Source organism: Drosophila sechellia, chromosome 3R, assembly GCF_004382195.2.
Source record: "Drosophila sechellia strain sech25 chromosome 3R, ASM438219v1, whole genome shotgun sequence".
Lineage (NCBI taxonomy): Eukaryota > Metazoa > Arthropoda > Insecta > Diptera > Drosophilidae > Drosophila > Drosophila sechellia.
The window spans coordinates 16478224-16498533 of NC_045952.1; the positions used below are offsets into that span (position 1 = coordinate 16478224).

General features: G+C 43.4%; 5 protein-coding genes across 6 annotated transcripts; 3 read left to right on the top strand and 2 right to left on the bottom strand.

Annotated features, from left to right (window-relative positions):
• Positions 1–1785: 1785 nt before the first annotated feature.
• Positions 1786–4150, bottom strand: LOC6606734 (band 7 protein AGAP004871). 2 transcript variants are annotated; one of them, XM_032722975.1, is made up of 8 exons: positions 3946–4150; positions 3737–3887; positions 3315–3677; positions 3088–3253; positions 2596–3031; positions 2497–2538; positions 2281–2343; positions 1786–2198 (listed from the first exon to the last, which is right to left on the bottom strand). In XM_032722975.1, exons 1-8 carry the CDS (start codon positions 4148–4150, stop codon positions 2140–2142), a joined length of 1485 nt encoding a protein of 494 aa, XP_032578866.1. In that variant the 3' UTR covers positions 1786–2139. The 2 variants fall into 2 exon arrangements, with proteins under 2 accessions (XP_032578866.1, XP_032578867.1); XM_032722976.1 differs by lacking the exon at positions 3946–4150 and having other exon boundaries at positions 3315–3672; positions 3737–3769.
• Positions 4151–9114: 4964 nt separating this feature from the next.
• On the bottom strand, positions 9115–11497 carry LOC6606735. Its single transcript, XM_002031496.2, has one exon. It carries the CDS (start codon positions 11383–11385, stop codon positions 9250–9252), a length of 2136 nt encoding a protein of 711 aa, XP_002031532.1. The 5' UTR covers positions 11386–11497; the 3' UTR covers positions 9115–9249.
• A 1312-nt stretch (positions 11498–12809) lies between these two features.
• Positions 12810–14629, top strand: LOC6606736 (band 7 protein AGAP004871). Its single transcript, XM_032722857.1, has 5 exons — positions 12810–12958; positions 13028–13172; positions 13227–13586; positions 13639–13804; positions 13870–14629. Exons 1-5 carry the CDS (start codon positions 12895–12897, stop codon positions 14491–14493), a joined length of 1359 nt encoding a protein of 452 aa, XP_032578748.1. The 5' UTR covers positions 12810–12894; the 3' UTR covers positions 14494–14629.
• Positions 14630–14658: 29 nt separating this feature from the next.
• Positions 14659–15386, top strand: LOC116801713. The gene is made up of 2 exons (XM_032722858.1): positions 14659–15081; positions 15145–15386. Exons 1-2 carry the CDS (start codon positions 14688–14690, stop codon positions 15327–15329), a joined length of 579 nt encoding a protein of 192 aa, XP_032578749.1. The 5' UTR covers positions 14659–14687; the 3' UTR covers positions 15330–15386.
• A 55-nt stretch (positions 15387–15441) lies between these two features.
• On the top strand, positions 15442–16392 carry LOC116801714. The gene has a single exon (XM_032722859.1). It carries the CDS (start codon positions 15480–15482, stop codon positions 16089–16091), a length of 612 nt encoding a protein of 203 aa, XP_032578750.1. The 5' UTR covers positions 15442–15479; the 3' UTR covers positions 16092–16392.
• The last annotated feature ends 3918 nt before the right edge of the window (positions 16393–20310 follow it).

Consider the following 20310-nt stretch of genomic DNA (forward strand, 5'->3'; position numbering starts at 1 on the left):
CTCCGGGCTAACAGATGGCAGAACATATACGGTCACAGTACCACATATGTCAACCGGAGCCAGTCCGGATGATTGCAGGCCAGTGGTGGTACACTCACAAATACAAACTACATTCCAGTTTAATAGTATTTGGAATCAAAAACCAGCTTAAATCAATAAACTAATAATGGCTTTCAATGGATGTATCCACTGAAATCAAATGTAAAAGTTCTTGCGGCTTTATGAAATGGGTATTTAATTGATTTCATATTGCTACCAAATACTTTTAAATTCCACCTTTTTTGTGAAGTGTAACAATGGGCTGGGAAGGCACAGGAGATGGTCAACTGAAATGAGCAAATGTCAAGTGCATGCCCGAAGAAGGAAGGCAAAAACAAATCAAAGCCAATGGCATAGCCGGCATTTGTCAGCGTTTTGTTTAAACGTGAATTAAAGAATCTCCGTTCCCGGGGGGAGTGAGGACTTTGTAATCCACACATTTTCATGTGGTAGATTGCTTATTTGGTTGTTGGCCACTTGGCGAGAGTGGCAAGTGCAAACATGGGTTCCCGGGATCTGAGCGCCACTTTCTGCTGCTGTTGCTACTGCTGCATGTGCCATTTGCATAAATCAAATTTGAATTTGCATTGCTGCCTGCAACGAGCAGCTGCAGTGGATGAGAAGGAGCCGCCGCAGCAGCAGCAGCTGCTGCTCCTACCTCCTGTCGCAAAACTCAAAGCTCCGTTCTCCGCAGGCACACACACACACACGCAGGCAGCCAGGTGTTCCAGCTGGATAAACAAGTACACACAAAGAAGGATGAGTGCAGTAGGATCCACCTGTGAGTGTGTGTGCTCGAACACGCACAGGGCAATGAGCACGCAGCCAAACTTACGCACGCTCGCCTGCCACACAGAGACGCAAAAACAAATGAGAATGCAAACACACACAGGCGCAGGCACAAATAGCGACAAGGCAGTGCCAAAAACTCACTTCCGACAAAAGAAGCCCAAACGATGTGCCATTAACAGCTAAAAGCCAGTCAAAACTCCAGAGTCAAGAGCCTGGAGGAAAAACTTTCTGCATTCCCTATTTATAGCATACTTTTCTGCGTTCATGGGAGCTCAGTTGCATAGAAATCATTCCAAAGCTTTTTCTATTTCTACAGGTGAAAATACCACTAACTTAATAATGAATCTAATTAATTCTTAATAAACATTCATCATATTTTAAAGCTACAGCTTCTTGCAGTGGATCTGCAAAATATTACTCATACGCCACGTAGCACTTTACCAGATATTTATTATGGAATACGTTTTATTTTTTAGAAGTGCTAAAATGAATAGCTTAGACTTGCAGTTTAGATGTATAGATTCTGACATTTTGGTGGGTTGTTGCCCTTGTTGTCAAGCTCACATTTCCTTTGATTTCTTCGCAATTTCTTGCACATTAGCTGAAGAACTTTCGTTGCTACGTTACGTTGCACACACACACACGTTCGGAATTCGTGGCCACACACACAGAAAGTGCATTAACATCCTGGCACGCCCCCAGCCCACTTTTGTGGCAACTTTTTGCCTTGTCCAAATTAAATAATGCGCAAAGTTGAGCAAATTTATAATGTTACTCCGAAATTGTTGAGTGACTTTTGAGTACATTTTTGCTGTCTGGCATAATTGCAAGTTAATTGGTTACGCTTGATAATTACGAATTTATGACAGCAAGATATTCAAAGAACATGGAAAGTAGTAAAATAGAATTGTCATTCCAAAATTTATGATTTAGGTAATAGTTGAAGAAGGAAGACCTTGGGCCATAAATAATCTTTTTGGAATAGAGGATTAACTATATTTTATCACGCCATTGAAGTATCGACTCGAAAACTCCCAATTTATTAAAGGAGATAAATTGCCACCCGAGATCCATTCTCACCGCGAATGAAAAATAGCCAGTGTTCAGCTATTTTTTATCGTGTCCCAAAAAAACCGCGTGGAGGCCATTCAATGGCAGTGTCAATGTCGCTCCAGTGAAAAGGGGAGCAAGGATAATGCCCTTCAATCAAGTTTGTGGCCCCATCGGCTGACGTGACTGTTGCTCATTTCACGCTTGGCCTTCCCATTGTCCTGCTGCCAGGAGGCTGCCAGCCAGCCCGCCGGCTGATTACCAACGAGTTCGCAGGAAGTCCCGATAAGATTGCAGGTCCATAAACGCCAGGCCTCCTGTTGGAAAAGAAATTTCGAGACATGGCGACGGTTAGAGGCGGTGGGACCACAAATCACTTTGTATTTATATATCACTCGCCTGGTCGACGTGGAGCAGTGCGCTTCTGATTCGTCTCGGCAGTGTCAACGTCATCGGCAAACTCTTAAAAAAAAAAGAATAAATAAAAAGCTTTAATGAATCTTATATAGCCGATAATTGGGTTAGTGACTACTTTTGATGTGCTTATTTAGAAAAATAGTTTACTCAATTTATTAAATCATTTGGGTGAGGAAAATTTTAAATTATAGGCCATACTCGCAGGACTTTGTTTAACACACTCCATTTCGTAGGCGACATCTGGAAAATTTTATAAGAAAATCAGATTAAACCTTTAGAGGGCGGCGTTTTTTATACATGTAGGTCTCCGATTTTCCACATCTATTCTAACTTCTAGGCCTTCTTTGGTTTCTTGATTAAATGCTAAGGCTTCACTAGCACCTTTCATAACACTCTTTGAGGAACGGGGTTCATTTGGATCATTTGATTTGTCACCTGCTCTTGTAGCTTGGTTCTTCTCGTCCTTACCAGAAAAAATAAATTTGGACAAAAGTCCTCCACCACTTCCGCCACTGAAACCACCAGAACCACCACCTTCCTTTCGGGTTTCCTTGCTACCTCCGGCAACATCTTCCTTCTTAGTGTCCTTGCCACCACCACCTCCACCCCCACCACCTTTTTTTCGCCCCTCTTTGCCAGACATAAAGGGTTCCATCATCTCCAGAGGAATAGGATAAATTATCCTTACTCTTCGCTCCGAGGCGATCGATGAAAGGATCTGCAGATGCCTCAGCTAAACCACAAAAAAAAATAATTTAATCAAAAGCTTCATAAATCCCAAATTGTTACCTGAAGAGTAATCTTGTTCTCCGACATCACATCGGAGGCCTCCTTCAGCGCCTTGGAAGCCTTTAGCTCACCTTCGGCCAGAATTATCTTGGCACGAGCTTCCCTCACAGCCTCGGCCTCGCTGGCCAAGGATCTTTCAAGACTAGTTGGTAAAGTGATATCCATTCTGTTTTTAAAATACGTAATCACTAATCAATTCTGACAACATCCATAAAACATATGCCTACACATCCACCCGCTCAACGCGAACACCCCAGCGATATGTGATTCCTGCTACTGCCTGCTGAATTTCCCTGGAGAGTTGCTGCCTGGAGGTCAAGAGGACATTAAGCGTCTTCGATCCCACGATATTACGCAGCGTGACCTGGGATAAGAGCTGGGTGGCCTGTTTTGCATCGTCCACTTGGATAATGGAGTCAATGGGACTGTATATGCTGTAGTACACAACGGCATTTACGGTAATCGTAACCGAATCCTTTGTAAGCACATCCTGCGGGCGAACATTGGTCACGTCGGTTCGCATATCTACTCTGTGAGTATCATCGATGCACGGTAGGATAAAGACCATTCCTGGACCTCGTAGACCTTTCCTGGGAGAGATAGAGGTCAAATTAGCCAGTAGAAGCTCGTAATGTATGTGAAACTCCACCTAAGACGACCTAGGCGTAGGATAATCATTCGAGAGTACTCGGGAACTATGGTTAGACAACAAAATATGGAAAAGGGGAAGGTTATGATCACAAGGAACCAGCAAATTCCGGTTACAACCTTCTCGAACGTGGTATCCTTATTGTCCTCAGCTGAAAAATATGCTGGCTTATAGAAAAGAACCAGGACATTTGGTTAGATTGCCCATACAGGTTTGAATATATCGACTCGGTGGTGGCCTAGGTCCACCATCAGCTGAAGGTCGTTTGAATTCCTCGGGGGTCTTTTGGTCATGTTTACTCATCTCTGAATTAGATGCCGCATCTTTCCTTTCGTTTTGATCGTTCATAACGCCAATTTTGATAATAAATTTCAGTAAAAATAAATTACGTTTCTTGTGTGTATGATGTTTCATTCAAAGCTTATACTACAAAATAAAATATTTGACCCAGGAAGTCCCCGGATATACCCCTATGAATATTCTCATTTATTTTCGCCATGCAAGTGAGGAAAATTCGAGCAAATAAGAAGGGGGTGTTGAATTGCACATAACCCGCAAGAGCTCATAAATTTCCCTTTTTTCCAACTAGAAAAGCTCAACTGCAACCCATTCACTGTCGACCCGCAAAAACACCAAAAGTGCACATTACTCTGCAAGCCACATTTTTCCACAGAATTCATCGGTGACAGCGGGGGAAAAGGTTCAGCATATGAGATGAGGGATCGGAAGCTAATGGAAATGCATATTGGGCAGAGATGTGACCGGCGGCTTTGGTGCCATAAGAAAATTCGTGATTCTTGTTTTCATTTGAAAAATGGGACTAATTAGCAGAGTGCTACATAATACAAAATAAGGTGAAGCATTACGCCAAAAGCTGTAAAACATATTATAAATGCTTACAAAAATGTATTAATTTAAATGAAAGTAAAGTACTTGGTATATTTTATTGAGGAACACTTCATATCCTTATCCATTCAAATCTTTTCTAACTTTAAAGTAAGCTGTCTTATTAAAAAGTTATTCAATATGAATTTCCTTGCCAACATATCTTCTTCGAAACTTCCTCACAACTTATTAAGTATTTCCCTATTGCTCTTACAACTTTGAAACGCAGTGTACCGTAGGCCAGAGGTGCCGCTGCAAAAGTGTCAAAATCTGACATGGAAAAATGAACCCAACACGAAGAGCTCCTAATTTTAGTAACAAAAGCGTTTGGCGGGCTTCTTTGTGACGCGGAAAACCCAAGGAACGCTGGAAAGTTGGAAAAGTGGCCGGAAGAAGAAGATACGGTGCTGGCGAGAAGGCTTTTCCAATGATAATACCTGGCGGCGTGAACGTGACGATGACTGGCACGATAACATTGAAATATTACCTTGGCCAAGTCTCCGTTGCGCCCGCTGCCAAAAGATTCCCGGATGATGGGGCTGCCCAATTTTGCCGGCTCCCATCGTGGGCAATTATAATTAGATGTGACTGACGGTGGGAGCTCAATTAAAAGCCACGCGGCTGGGCGAGCACCAAAAATTGGGTTAAAACGTGCAGCGCACAAATACTCGTGTGCTCGTGTGGAAATGCAGCGGCCAAAAAACCGCTCGAAATTGTTTCTATTTCAATTTGCCAGCTTGGTTTTCGGGGCGCGGAAGCGTGACATTCGGACTATGCCGATATTTATGCTTTCCCGGGCTCAAATACCCACATTTACACAACTTTCGGTTGGGGTAACCAAGGGCCGCGGGGGGTGTGGGTGCGGTGGAAAAGTTTTCGTTTTCGTTTTCATTTCCATTTTCATGCCAAATTTCGACACACACATCCGCGTCTGCGGTCAACTCCGGATTCGGTTCCGGATCCGCCCGCCCAACCGGAAGCCTTCGGCAATGCGACGATAGGAAATTGGTTTATTTTATTCCCATCGAAGGTTTTCCGCGGCCTTGGGTGGTGGGAAAATTTGGTGGTTAGCTGTAGGTCGGTCCGTTTTTGGGGGAATTTCCAAATTAACATGAACAACGATTTAACGATTTCGCTCTGAAAAATCTAATTAAGAAAAAAACAATTTCCGATTTCATTGCGCACTTATTTTTTTTTTTTTTTTTTTTTTTGAGGGAGGGTGAATAACGAAATAATTAGAGCACCATTAGTTGAATACTTGATGTTTGTTTTTCAGTGAGCTGCGCCAGCTCAAAGCCTACAAATTGACTGGTTCAGCCCCGGTTTTTGGTGGTACTGGTGGGCCACTCTGCTTGTGCCCTCCGTCTGGCCACGTTCTAATGAAAACGAGTCCCAAATGAAGTTAGAGTCAACAGCAATAGCGGATGGTAATAACTAGGCCAAAATAAGCAGATGGGGAGGATATGGTTAGGGATTTCCATTTGAAACCGACGTTCTAATGCACTATGTTAGCCCTATAATAAAAAATCTTATAAAATAAAAGGTAATTGATGAATTTATAAGAAACTATAGCTTGAAGTTTGGTATGATTTAATGATGTCAGAAATATTTCAATAATGTCCTAGTTATGGCAGTTTTTATCCATTATTTACAGCAATAAATGCAATGTGTTTTTAGTAAATTTACTTAAATATAAAAACATTTAATTTAATTCTTTCAAACTTTAAAAATTCACAGGATATAAGTTCACTTCCACTTTATAGTAAAGTCAAGAGCTGTGTGGTTCTCAAGTACAAGTTCTCAAAACAAATTGAGATAGCTCTCAGCCAGGGTATAAGGGTCTTTGACCTCATATCCACTGGCCACCAGCCCATTTTGGCAACCCATCGTCCCAGTCACATGCAGCTGAAAATGCATTTGGAGTATGTGACCGCAGGAACACAGAAAACCCAAAAAAAAGGGCGAATTGAAGCGCCCTGGAGCTTAAGAATGAATGAAGTGGAAGACATGAATGGGAATACGCGAAACAGGATCACACTCATATGGCAAAAAAAAAAAATAGGTTGGCGGAAAAAAATACAGACTAAATGTGCTCGTTAGTGGTTTTTTCTGATTTTTCCATGTCGATTGTCTATTGAGTCTTTTATGTGAATACCCCAGATTCGTTGCCGTATCGCATAAATTCCATCTTCAGCGGCTTCGTTTAGCCAGTTGCCCTGGCCTTTTCCGGAATTTGGCCAAGCCGAATGTTTGACTTTTAAGCAAAGTCAACACGCAATTTAAATAACAATTGGACCATCTTTTGTGGGTGTCTTGTGAGTGTGTGTGTGTGTGAATGGATGTGTGTTTGGATGAGTGTCATTAGCAAGACATTTATACGCCTCAGTTGAGCACCCAACACATGTTTATGCATATCAGCAACCTTTTGCCGAGCATAAATTAAGTCAAGGCCAGGATTTTGCTGACAAGGAAAAACATTTTGCCAAACATGTGTGGCTCAGTGTTCAACAAAAGCTTTCTAAGAACCCAGGACTTACGGGGAGCGTTACTTACACAGAGGGATAAGATGCGTAAGTAGCAGAAAATCGGCTCAGTAGTGGTAGAGGAATTTCTGGGAAAGCAGTCAATGGATACATATCTAGCCTACAATACGAGTATATGTGCTTAAAAAATTGTATTTTTCAAGAATGAGTTAAACCCTTTTATCCAATAACTACAATTCACTTATGTAATTTTGTAAAGATTAACCCGCTAGTTCTACTTGAAGTGCTTGCTATTTGTTTATTTTGAACAGAATTTCCACACAAGCTTAGTGATTGAAAGCATCCATATGCTAAGTGAATGTTTCTACAGCCACACCCAGTTACCTAGACTTGGTGGTATTAGATGACCTAACGAGACCGACTTACGGGTCAGCTGCACAGCCTTATCCTGCTCCACTGCCAATGCCTTTCTTCCGTCGTTCTTATTCTCTTTGCATTGCCGTTTTATCTAAGCTCAGCTTTGGCATTGTTAATACCAACACATTTTCACATTTTTACCCACTTGGAAAATTTACGTATTTTCCCAGCCCCTCCCAACCATGTCTGGATACCCCCACCCTGCTGCTGATGTCACGGCATTTGGACTTTCCTGCACTTTAGTAAGCGCACAAATCCGCACGAGAAACGGATGAAAAAAAAGGGATTTTATCTTTTAGACGCTTGTTGCTTTTGGCTCCTTGAAGTCGCCGTCCGGACATTTCCGGCTAAAGAAATACGTATGCCCGTGTGCTGACGTGGAATTATCGCTGGTCCAGATTTATACCGGGGCCAACAATGCTGCACGCCGATTGTGGGAATTAACAGCTCCGTTTCTTGGCAACAATAATTTATGGCTTAAACAGCTAGCCAAAACAGTTAGGGCATTATTGAATTCACTCGAAACATTGGTGGCCGCAAATGCTGCACGCTCATTGAATGTCCTTTTCTAGGATTTCTGCGACTTCTCACACTTTCCTCCGAACACCATCGTTGCCAAGTCATCTGTGCTGATTTCCATGGCAAATTTCTCCTTTCGCACCATTCATTTCCAGCGCCCAACAATGGATCCCAAAAAAGAAAACGAAAGTGGGAAAAAGTGTCTGCTGCATTGAGACAAATTTAATGAAATTTCAAATTGCCATTCGCCTTCTGTCTAGATCTCAGGATGCTTTCGACTCCTCTTCGTCGTGTCACAGCTACAAGAGGTTGTTCTGGATTTCTCTTCGATAATTTTGCAACAAACTTTTAAAATCTTTACATCTTTAAGAGGTGCTTTTAAACTATTCGCATTAGCCATTCAATTTTAACTAAATAAACTGACATAGCCACAAAGTCATGTTTGTAAAATCAAAAATAAACAAAACAATTTGTTATTAGTATATCTCATCGCTCATGCTTAAGTAAGGGTTCTAAGTATATGAAATCCTGTCACTTTGGCAGCAACTTGTGACACAACTAAGCTAGGATACTTATTCCACAAATAGTGGAAATAATCGAAAAACCAAAATCGGCGAGTGTGAATACCGGAATATCGTTCTTCTACGCCTTCATCGTGGGCTTTGCATGTCGGACAGGAGTCGACTCAAGTCGCCTTGTTCAGGGTGTCCTTTGTGCCTCTGTGACAGCTGCTCATTTCACGCTTGGTAATTTCAATGAATTTTGCGGGGATTCTGAAGGACATGCCATGCCACGGCACGCTATCCACTTATTTGTATGCCGGTCATTAACTAAATTTTCTCATTTATATTGAATACGTTTAGTTTGAATAGCTAGTTCTTCTTAGAAGGCAGTGGGGCTAATTTATATGTACACTATTATCTTAAATCTGTACTGTAAACACTTTACTTCTTGCATTTTCCAATTTAATTAAAATTGATTAAATAGAAATAAACAGTTTCATCTTACTTGAAAAGTGAATAAATATTTCATACCTATTCAATTAAATATGTCGAAATAAAAGAAAATTTTCAATCCTTTTGGGTAAACATATACGATTATATCATATGCATAAATATATCAATAAACATTAAAACTAGACATTACAAACAATTTAACAACAAACAATTTAGCAACAATTAATTTGTGATCCAAACAATTATCTCCATCCTATTTCAGCATGTCTGCGTATCGAACTGGCAGATAGGCGAAGAAGGTTTTGAGCATGGATGAGCTTCTGGCCAAGTGGGGACTCAGGGCACTCCAGCAGATCCTTGTCAGGGTCAGGATCTTGTCGTTGAGCGGCATTCTGTATTCGGTTTTTAACTTCTTGCACAGCGCCTCCAGACGCTTAATGTCGTCGAATGTGTCCTTTGCCGAGAATCCTTCGCGCTTGGCGCTGGGTGCTTCGTTTAGTTGGCTCTCAACATGCATAAAGGTGGCCAGTCCCTTTTCAATCGTATCGACAATCTCTTCGTGGCAGTAGGTCTTCCCATATCGACGCTTAATCCACTCGAGCATCACAAAGGATTTATGCGAGTTGGGAAAAGCGGCGAAGACGCAGCGTGGATCCCGTCTCAGTACGGAAAATCCATCCCGAAGCAGGCGCTCCATTAAGTGTTGGTTGTTGGGGTCGAACTTCTTGATTGTCTTTGTCCAATCTAGGGCTTCATTTGTTTTGCAGATTTCTTCCGGCTCATTCTTGGTTGGCTCTTCAATAGTCGTTGGTCTTTCGGATTGGCCAGATGTCAGGCGCCGTTGATGAGCCTCCAGGGAGCCGAACCACATATTTTGGGCGCACTCAACGATGGCCGCCACCACCTGGTCTCGGGGATTGATACGTCCGTTGTAGTTATCCTCGCTTGAGGGGCAACTTTGCTCCTTTAAAGAGCGGATGGCCTGGGCACGTATCACATCCTTGGGATCTGGACTCTGATCCTGCGGTGCAACCTCATGGTATTTGAACACGAAGGGACTGTGCTGGCGAGGAGCCTCGAAAAAGCGTCCTGGCTTCGATGATTTCTTGCAGGAAGATTGCTTATCGTCGCCGAATTTCGATTTCGTGATGGACACCTTTCGCGGACGTTTGAGGTGACCTAGTAAGGGGGGTGGACATTTGGCTAGCTTTTGCTCCACGGGTACCGTGGGGCATGGGATGTCATCATCGGGATCCGAGACCCGCACTTTACTTAGCAGACTCACGTTACCCCTGCCGGTGATCACATGGATACCCAAGGTGGGTTTGGCACTCAGACGCCCGATGTCCGCTTCCTGGGATAGGTACTTTATCTTGATATCCTGCACAGCCGTGGGCACTTTGCCCACCGAACACATCTGATCGTGATCCTCCAATAACATGACATCCGTGTGGTGGCGCTCACGAAGTCGTTTCCAACGTTGCGTGACCTCCTCAATGTCCCTTTCCAACTGGGCCACGATACGCTTTTTAAGGAGGGCATCCTGGCGTGAAGTGATATCCACGAGAGCCAAACACTGTTTGTGGGCCTTGACCACAGCTGCATCCTTCAGCAGCTGCTCCTGCCGCAGTGCCTCCTTGTGGAACTCGCACATGGGCATCGCCTCGCTCTCCGCCGGCTGAGTACCATCTATCTTTGTCCAGTAGTCGGCCATGATGTCGCCCACCATCTTGAAGAGCATCCGCTTCACCGGCTGGAACCTGTAAGTGGCGAACCAGCGGTTCTCCTCGTTCACCCTGTAGTTGGGCCTCTCGCCGGCGGGCCAGAATGGAAAGGAGACCACGTGGCAGGGTCTCTTGGCAGTGAACTTCTCGCCACCCTTGGGTAGCTTTGGTTTGGGCAGCGCGGTAAAGTAGGGCGAACGGACCTTTCGAAAATCCGATTCCCGTCTGGTCGATAAAGGTGTTGGCAACGACATGGAACGATAATCCACTGGCGGAGCTATCGACTCTTTCTTATTCAGCCGTTCCACTCCCGGCGGCAGAATTTTGTCCAGTTCCCTCATGGTCATCTCCAGATCCAAGAAGGTGATAGCGGACATCAGGATTCGTTCACTGTACGCAGATCCTGTGCCCTTGTAGCACGCCTCCATCAGAAAGTAAAGGAATGCCAAGTCGCTGCCGCGGCATATCCCAATTAGCTTCCGCAACATCCGGGTCTTCACCATGGGCGTTACTCCCAAGCGACTGAGACAGAACTGGGTGCGGTACACAGTACCCTCCGCGTGGTCATCGCGGATCGAGAAGGCCAGTGCCTCGACGGCCTGCACCTGGAAGTCGGACAGATTGGTGTACCATGAGGCCCCCACTGGGGCTGGCTTGTCCAGCATGGTTTACTTTAACAATTTAGTTGGTATCGCGAAAAATATAAAAAATAAATAGGCTAAATAAAATTACTTAAAATTTTGATTGATGTATGTATGCATATGTTGAAAGTTTAAATCATTTTAGATTTAAGTTAACACGCCCACTTTTCGTGATATGGATTTCATATATAGGGCCCCTTCAATGCAAGGATACTTATGTCCGCACACCCATTTGTGCTTAAATTGCCAGTGGGTGTCACTATGTTACATAAAAACCCGGGCACTGATAAATACCTTTTCGCATGCATCGTTCAACCCATCGGTGCTCAATTCACACGCCAACACACTTATCGGCGATGATTGAGGAAATTGCATCGGTATCTGAGACTGCACTGAAAAGCCATTAATTTGCCACCTTCCATCAGGCAACAGGTGGATTCCCGTATTGTTTTCCTCCGCAGTTCGCTCGTTTTTACCCACCTACCTAGCCACGTTTGTACGTTCGCTCCATGCGAGGAAGCCCCATTTCCCTGTCCCGACAACTGACATCTGACAATGATAGATTAGTTTATCAGAGCGGGTCAGGACATTCATTTGCTCTTTGTTTCGCAGTTCATCGCAGAATCCACACAACCCACAGTCCACACAACTTGCCCCCTTGGGGACTAATAACTTTATCCATCATCAGAGCGAAATATAATAGAGTAATTTTCTATGTGACGCGCCAGGATAATTGGCTGGACTTGGAGTTGGATCCGGACTCGAACTCGGACTTGACCATATGTCGCTGCACTTGCAATCAGATATATTGTGGCAAGAGGAGGTTCGGATCTGGATGGCCGGACTGGGGTCACCAGAAGAATGGGCAAATCACATAAATTACTTTATGATGGCGTTTGGGCCATGAATCTGGTGAGAGAAGGAAAACTTTCTTTCAGCCTGGCACATGTGGTCACGGAAAGGCAAAAAAAAAGAAAAATATATAAGAGTTGTATAAAAAAATAGTGGCAACTTGCAGACTGCCACAAGGAAGCAACAAAAGTCATTTCGAAGTTATTACCCCGCTCCACAAACCATCCTGCAATATTAAAGCCAGGTCCAGTCAGTTTCCATTTGTTTGTCGCTTCATGAAAAAGAAAAAAAAGGAACATACAGCAAAGAAGGCGAGAAAACAAAAGTTTTCCTCCTTTTGGCCTATGAACTTTGGGCAGCAACGCTCTGCGATAAAGTTTCTGGCTTCTATTTTATTTTGTGGACAATTTTTATTTGTAACTTCTGTTTTTGCTGCCGAAAAAAGTTTGCCACTCGAGGAGCTAGCAGGAAAAATGTAATTTCAAAAATTTCAAATAAAATTTAAGTTCTTCAGTTGCCACTGCGAGCGCAATATGCAAATGATTAAATTGGAATTTATTTAACCCTGGAAATGTGCAATAAGCGGATTGAGGTGTTCAATAAATACCGGAAATAACTTACATTTGAAAAAACATTCAGTGAAATCGATTTATTTCAACTGTCATCCAAAAATTTCTTGTTATGAGGGAGCGATATGCAGTCGAATCAGAGAAGCAACATAATGTGGAACCCACCCCAGAAGATGGTAAGAATTGAAGGACCTCAAGGACCCACATATTTTTAACTTATTTATAATAATCTATTCCCCTTGCAGATAACAGCTATTATATCGTTGAAAAGGTAGCGGTGTTCGTATCATGGATTTTAGTGTTGTTGTTATTTCCTTTATCGCTGTTGTGTTGTCTGACTATTGCCTTAGAGTTCCATCGACTTGTGGTATTTCGATTGGGTCGTATTAGGTAAACCTCTTCCCTACCTAAAAGTATGATCTATAACTGAAATTCTATTTTCAGGAGTTGCTTAGGACCAGGTTTAGTTTTTCTCCTTCCCTGCATCGATTCGTTTAATACGGTGGACATTCGCACCGATGTGGTTAATGTGGACCCGCAGGAGTTGCTCACCAAGGACTCGGTGTCGATTACAGTGAACGCAGTGGTGTTCTACTGCATCTACGATCCCATCAACTCGATCATCAAGGTGGACGATGCCAGGGATGCCACCGAAAGGATCTCCCAGGTCACCCTGCGCAGCATTGTGGGCTCGAAAGGACTCCACGAACTTCTGGCATCCAGGCAGCAGCTTTCCCAGGAAATCCAGCAGGCGGTTGCAAAGATCACAGAAGGTTGGGGCGTGCGAGTGGAACGAGTGGACCTGTAAGTTAGTCTTCGTTGTTTAAGTCTGTACTTTTTGGTACCCCCTCTGCAGGATGGAGATATCCTTGCCAAGTAGTCTGGAGCGATCACTGGCCAGTGAAGCGGAGGCGACAAGGGAGGCCAGGGCCAAGATCATTTTGGCAGAAGGAGAGGCCAAAGCCTCGATGGCTTTAAAAGAATGCTCAGATGTGATGTCGGAAAACCAAATTACACTACAAGTAATGAGTAATAATAAAAAACTAATCTTGTTTTCAAAAATTTGTATATTTTCTATCCAACTTAGCTAAGGCATCTGCAGATTCTCCGTTCTTTGGCAACGGAACGTCGGGTTAATGTGCTTTTCCCCATACCTTTGGAAATTATGGCACCGTTTATGGACGGAAAGGATTCGTCGGATGCAGCACACGATGACGATGACCGGATGGATAGCGATGGCGAATACGATTATTTACATTTATTTTCACCAAAAGTTTACATCTCGGGTACACCACCAGATTTCTTTAATGATGCGCAAACAGAAAATCCCGAAGTTGGAAAAACCACAGAGAATGTGGAAGAAAACAAGCCGGCGCGTTCGTGGCTATGGCCATCATTTTTCAGACCCTCGCGATCTGCCCAGGATGGCGAACAACCATCTAGCAGTCGAAGAGTTCGTCCGGAAAGTGGTCAGCCGTCGCCTAGATCCAATCGAACTGATCATGCAATCGAACCCTATCCACTTCTGAGCAAACCCCCAGCCCGTTCGAGTTCTCCTACTAAGCCTTCTTCCATTCCCATTCCTCCGCGTCCTGATCCTCCGACACTTCCTCCAATTCCGCCACATCCAACTCTACCTCCCATTCCGGAACGGCCCATACCCCCTCCCAAGAATACATCGACTCCGCCAGAAAAGGATCCAAAAGTATGAAAGGCCGACAAAAATTAATACTTTTAAGATCTCTATTTAGCGATTGAGCGATTTATATAAAAATGACCAAAATATCTTTCAATTAAAGAATATTTAGCAGGGTTGTTAAACAAAATTTCACTAAATAACGCGTCATGAATTTAATTTCATTGTGAGCCCCATCAACTTAAAATTTCCTTAATACATCAAATACAATGTCAGTCCTTGAACAAGTTTGCGGTGGACCTGAGCCGAAATGGAAAGCAGAAAGAAGCATCTTCGAGCTGCCGGAACATAAACTGATCACCTCACAGGAATGCATGCAACTGAAGCGTGAGCTGGAAGCCGAGAGGCCAGATGAGTTCGAGGTTAGTCCCATGATCCTGTGCCTTATGCTGACCCTGTTGCTTTTCCTGATCGGCTTCTGGATTTGGTTAATATCGCGTAGCTGCCTCTTTTCGCAACCAGAGCCGGTTGCTTTTAAGAGCAGGGAAGTACATCGCGTTCCCGGAGGTTCAACTCCAAAATGCAAAAGCCAAAAAATTAGTTACTTTGATGAACTGGCGGACTGGGATGGTAATCCATTGAAATATAGCGGTTCCAATCAAGGTATTCCAAAGGCTAACATTTGTCATTTAATGAATTTGAGCGGAAAGTCGGCTGTTTCCGTAGCTCCAGTCTTGGAAACGGAGGGCGAATCTGTGCAAAAAACTGATAGCAAGGAATCGGTTCTCTCAACCAGTCACGCCTTGGCAGGATCAGCCCTCTGCAGTCCAAAAAGGAAATACAGGATCAAGTGGTCCAACTTTATTAGGCGCAATCGAAAAAAACAATCCGAAACTGAAAGCCTACAATGATTAGTTGTTGGAAAAATTAGTTAATTAAATTACTAATTTAATTTACAGAAATTCCTACTATTTTCTGAAATAAAGCAAGCTTGGGAAAAATGAAATGTAAAAATTAATATATATGTACTTTCCCAATATATATTCACCAGTGTTATTAGAATGAATCCAGCGTGCACACTGAACCTGGAGAGCAAGGAATGCCAGGAGTGGATGAACGAGGTGTGTGCCCACTGCTCCCACCTGCTGCCCGGCGTGGAGGAGGCGGAGCTGTGGGACAAGTGGTGGTCGGACGAGCTGCCCGCTCCGTTCAAGTCGCGAGTTAATCTTATGTCCGCCTACGATTGCCACAAGCTGCGCAAAGAGGTGGCCCGCCAGGTGACGAATAGCCGAGATCAGGAGTGGCACGAGGAGAAAGGCAATCCGGTCACCTGGACGCTCTGCCAGCTGATCCTACTGATCATAGTGATGGTTTCCTCGATGATCGCCATGGGGTGTGCCCTGAAAGTGCTCTGCGAAAGCCAACGTCGCTGCTCGGGCCGCACGAAATGTGCTCCCCCAATAAAGGTGAAACAGGAAGAGAGGCCACCGCCACCACCAGCCGATGTGGAGACGCCGCCCCAAAAGGACATCTGCAAGCCAGCCAAGCAGCCCAAGGCCTTCATCTCCTTTGGCCGGACCACCGACCCACGCACACGGTTCGGTCCGTACAAGCACCAGAAGCTGCTCCAGACCGCCTCCATGCGACCGGAATGCCAGCCGGCGGAGTCTTAGCTCCCGCCAACTCGTGACCATCGCCATCACCCGGAGCGGTGGAGCAGCACGTCGAATGGCAATCGGCGAAAAACAAATCGGCCACAAAATAACCGGCAAGGGGGAGCACTGGCCAAAAAATCGAAAACAAATTCGAAGGCTGCCGGAGCTGTGCTCAATCGCGAATAAGATTTATGAAATGTGTTCCGCCCCGATTTGTTCTCTTTTTCCCGGTTCGCCTCTAGTCCTTTTCGGTTTCCTTTTTTATGTTGCCGCGCTGCACGAAACACAAAAACAAATAAATATTCAGACGTTCGCACAGTGGCTCTAAACATGGTTTAAAAGTTGATAAATATTTTGATGTTGAATTATTATTTTAATATTAATAAAGCAATCGTAATAATGTGTTTATTGGTGAACAATAACTTTAGCACATCGTTAAATTGTTACTTTATTACTATTTAAGCATGGCGTTAAAATATCTCTATTATTAGCAGCACAATATTTTCTATAATTAAAAATGGATCCCAAGGATACATGAATAAACAGTTGAAAATGTGTTTTTTTCCATAGCGAGCCCACTGTGCGTAAGCGGGATCGGGATCGGGATACGGACCCAAAACATGCATGCCCGTACATTTGGCCGGAATGACCCCGGAGAAGTGGCTGGCCAAGTGTTGTTCCTGGCAGCGTATCAACATTTTGCCTATAAATACGGCGGATGTCGTTAATCTCAAATACAAGCAATTTTTAAAAATGCATTGGGTATTGTTTATCTCACGGATGGGTGGCCGTTTTGAAGGATGGCGGTTGCTGTTTTGGGGTTTGGAGCTTGGAGCTGAATGAGTGAGTGTCAGAGTGCATGGGATTGGCCATAAAAAAACAATTGAATTTAATTTCAATTGAATGCACACTCAAATCGAAATTGAAGCAAGCAATTTAGACAAAATGCACTTGTGTATACGTTATGTCTAAATGATTGTTCAAATTATGGCTGCCAGTTAAAATTTATATGCCATTTTCCGCCGCCGTCGCAACGGCATTTCAATTTTTTCTTTGTTTTGTATATATATTTAATGAATTTATTTGCGGATTGGGGATATGGAACTCGAATTCCGAATCGTATATATTCCGAACTGGTGTGTCACAGCAGGCGTGGCACTTAAATCACGGCCGCAACTGTAGCAAAATTGAAAACTTTTACTATACTGAATGTTTGTTCGGCCATTCGTTGGATTGTTTGTTTGTTTGTTTGTTGGTCTGTGCTTGTTTGTATGCTTGTATGTTTGTTGGCACTTTTAATTCATTCGGTGCAGCTGGCGACCCAGAGGGGAAAAATAAAAAATATGTAAGGGACGGCGACCCCCGGGTGACTTTGATTTATTTGTTGCTCCCATCCCGCCATCCAATCGGAATTAAAAGTTTAACAGCTTTGCAATGCGCTTTAGTGCTTTAAAAACGCATTGATTGCTATTGACAAATTGATTTTCTTTCCTGCCCAACTGCCAATTTCCAGTGCAATGCCATCTGATTCGATTCGATTCGATTTGGGTGCATTAACAAAGGCCACTGCGACATTATGACAGACTGTCGTCGTAAATCACCAGCCGCAGACCGCAAACGAGTTGAGTCTTCTGTTTCTGGTCATGTCAACCCTTTCGAGCCTTTAATATGACCAAACAATTTAAAAGGTGTGTGCGTGTGTGTGTGCGATAATTAAACGCTGAAGTGCATGCAATCCAATCGAATGCAATATTTGCAACTTCTTGACTCAAATTAGAATTCAATTTGCAGCCGCTTGTCTTGCAAATTTATTTATCGAATCAATCACCAGGCCCATTGATTGAGGCTCGTTCGCAAATTATTTACCCACATTGATTTGTCCCTTTGGGTTTGCTTTGCAACATTGCCACATTGTTTGCAGCCAAACTGAGCTGGAATTGACGAAGCAATGTTTTTGATCCTCTGCTGCATACTTTGTGGCTCCGACAAAAGTCCAATGTCCAGAGTGGCTCCACTTCCTCCGCCATGTGGCATTCGTAAGCAGGAAGGCACACACACACATCCATTTCACAGAGCGTCGACAGCTGGCGGTTTTGGGGGTCAGGTTGGGTTGGGTCCTTGGTGGGTCGAATGCCTGGGCAGGCATATTAGAATTTGATAAATGTGCAGCACGGAAACGGGACGAAATGCAGCTGGACTATATGTTGCACTGCAAGAATATCCCGTGGCTAAAACCACATTGTTTGACCATGGTTTTCTCTACAATTTGATTGCTTTCTGCCAGAAAAGAGAAGAAAGTGTTCTAAATTAAACAAAAATAATGATGAAATCTATTTGTTGGCTGTAGGAACATGACTGTCTGTTTGCATACAAAAAGTGGTAACTAAAGGGCTAGGGATTCGTAATTAAAATACAGAATATCAAAAAAAAATGTTTAAAATATATAAAATATATGTTTAAATTCACATGATTTAAAGTTTATTCATTCATTCATGCAGATAGCTAAGGTGAAACCGTAATGCTGATATATATCTTTAAGAAGAAATCGATCTATATAGAATCCAATTGCGATTTCGAATAGTGTAATGCAGCCTGCTCGCCGGGTTCAACTTCATTCTTTACACGATTTAACTCGTTGATTTTGTGGCTTACACTCATTAAGCCAGCCTGGCCCTCCAATGGCATTGTTTGTATATGAGTTGAAAGGAGCATAGGATGGAAAAAGCTGCTAACCGAGCCTGGACAATCACGAGAGCCTGATCCCCTCTTACTTTGGCCATTTAAGCAAGCTGCACAACAACGGCTCTTTGTTTGATTGAGACTCGCACCGAGTTGGACTCGCATGCGGTTGCTCATACGCCCCATAAGCCAACGCCATCGGAGACCGCACACCCAGAAACCCCATCTTCAGCGAATCTCACTTTTCAAGAACTCAAACAAAGCATTAAAAGCGATATGGAAAATATTAATAACATGGCCTGGTCAATAACCAGCGATTCTTTGGCCACACTTTCGAAATTTATGATACCCGGCCAACGCTGATTTATTCCGCCCACGGTTTGACCTTATTACACATTCAGGGGTCAGCCGCGTTGCTTTTAAAGAGTACATCTACGTGGCGGGGTCCTTGCATTTGTTCACTAATTTTCTTTCAAGTTTATCCTCTGGCTGCCATAAATACTGCATAAATCAACGGCAAAGCTGCGCAGCATAAATTCAGATCGCATAATGTGCCAATCGAACAAGCGAACAATCGGTGAATATGAATCTAAGATTTGATTGAATTTGAATTACATTTATCCAGCATCGAGGGTATGAGCATAAGGCTCCAATTTAGCAATAACCAATAAGCCACACCAAAATGTATATGAATTTTAAATTCCAACAAATGTTTCTGTTTTATTTACGACTTGCTTTAATCTAATGAAAACTTGAAATATGTTTGCGAGTTTTTTGAGGTTGGACTCGGGTGTCAAATGCAATTAGCCTAGTCCATAACAAACAACATCCAGCTAATCCGTAATTCAAATTTGACTCTTTAATTAATTTGCAGCATTTAAGATTGCACTCGAGGATGAACCAATCAATGAACCACCGTAAAGTCCAAAGCAAAGGTGGCTTTGTGCTGTGCTAATTATTTGAATAGTTGATTGAATGAACTCACTTAAAATAATTGTTAATTAAATGGATATTATGCAAAGTCATGCGGCTTTTGTAAACTCTAGGCTGTCATTATAAATCCATGACAAGCGCCAGCAAAACGCAGAGAATCGACCAGAGAGAATAATTAAACAATTTAATGATGGTTAATAACAAGTCTATGTGACAGCCTTAACCTCAATTGTGAGCTCCGGGGGAGACAACCTTTTTGATTATGTGCAAATCAGTTTTCACAGCAAATTAGGCAGCCACACATTATAACTTTGACAGTCAGGTTCAACCCCCAAGGAAGACCTCGACCGCAGATCCTCCGCCACCCCCTCTCCCTCCCCCTCTCGCCGAGCGAAACCCTTTTACCGTCTCATCTCGTAGACAGTGGAAAGTTCGCCCGGAGGCTCTTAAAAGTACACATGTAGCATATGTATGAGGAGCATCAAAAGTTTTAAAGCATCTGCCGACGCAGGAGAACGGGGTAATCCTACACCACTCCACTCAGCCACTCAACCCCACAAAGCCCCTCACAAAAGTCACACAGAGGCCATTGTAAATGATAAAAAAATGAAAAAAAATAAAAATG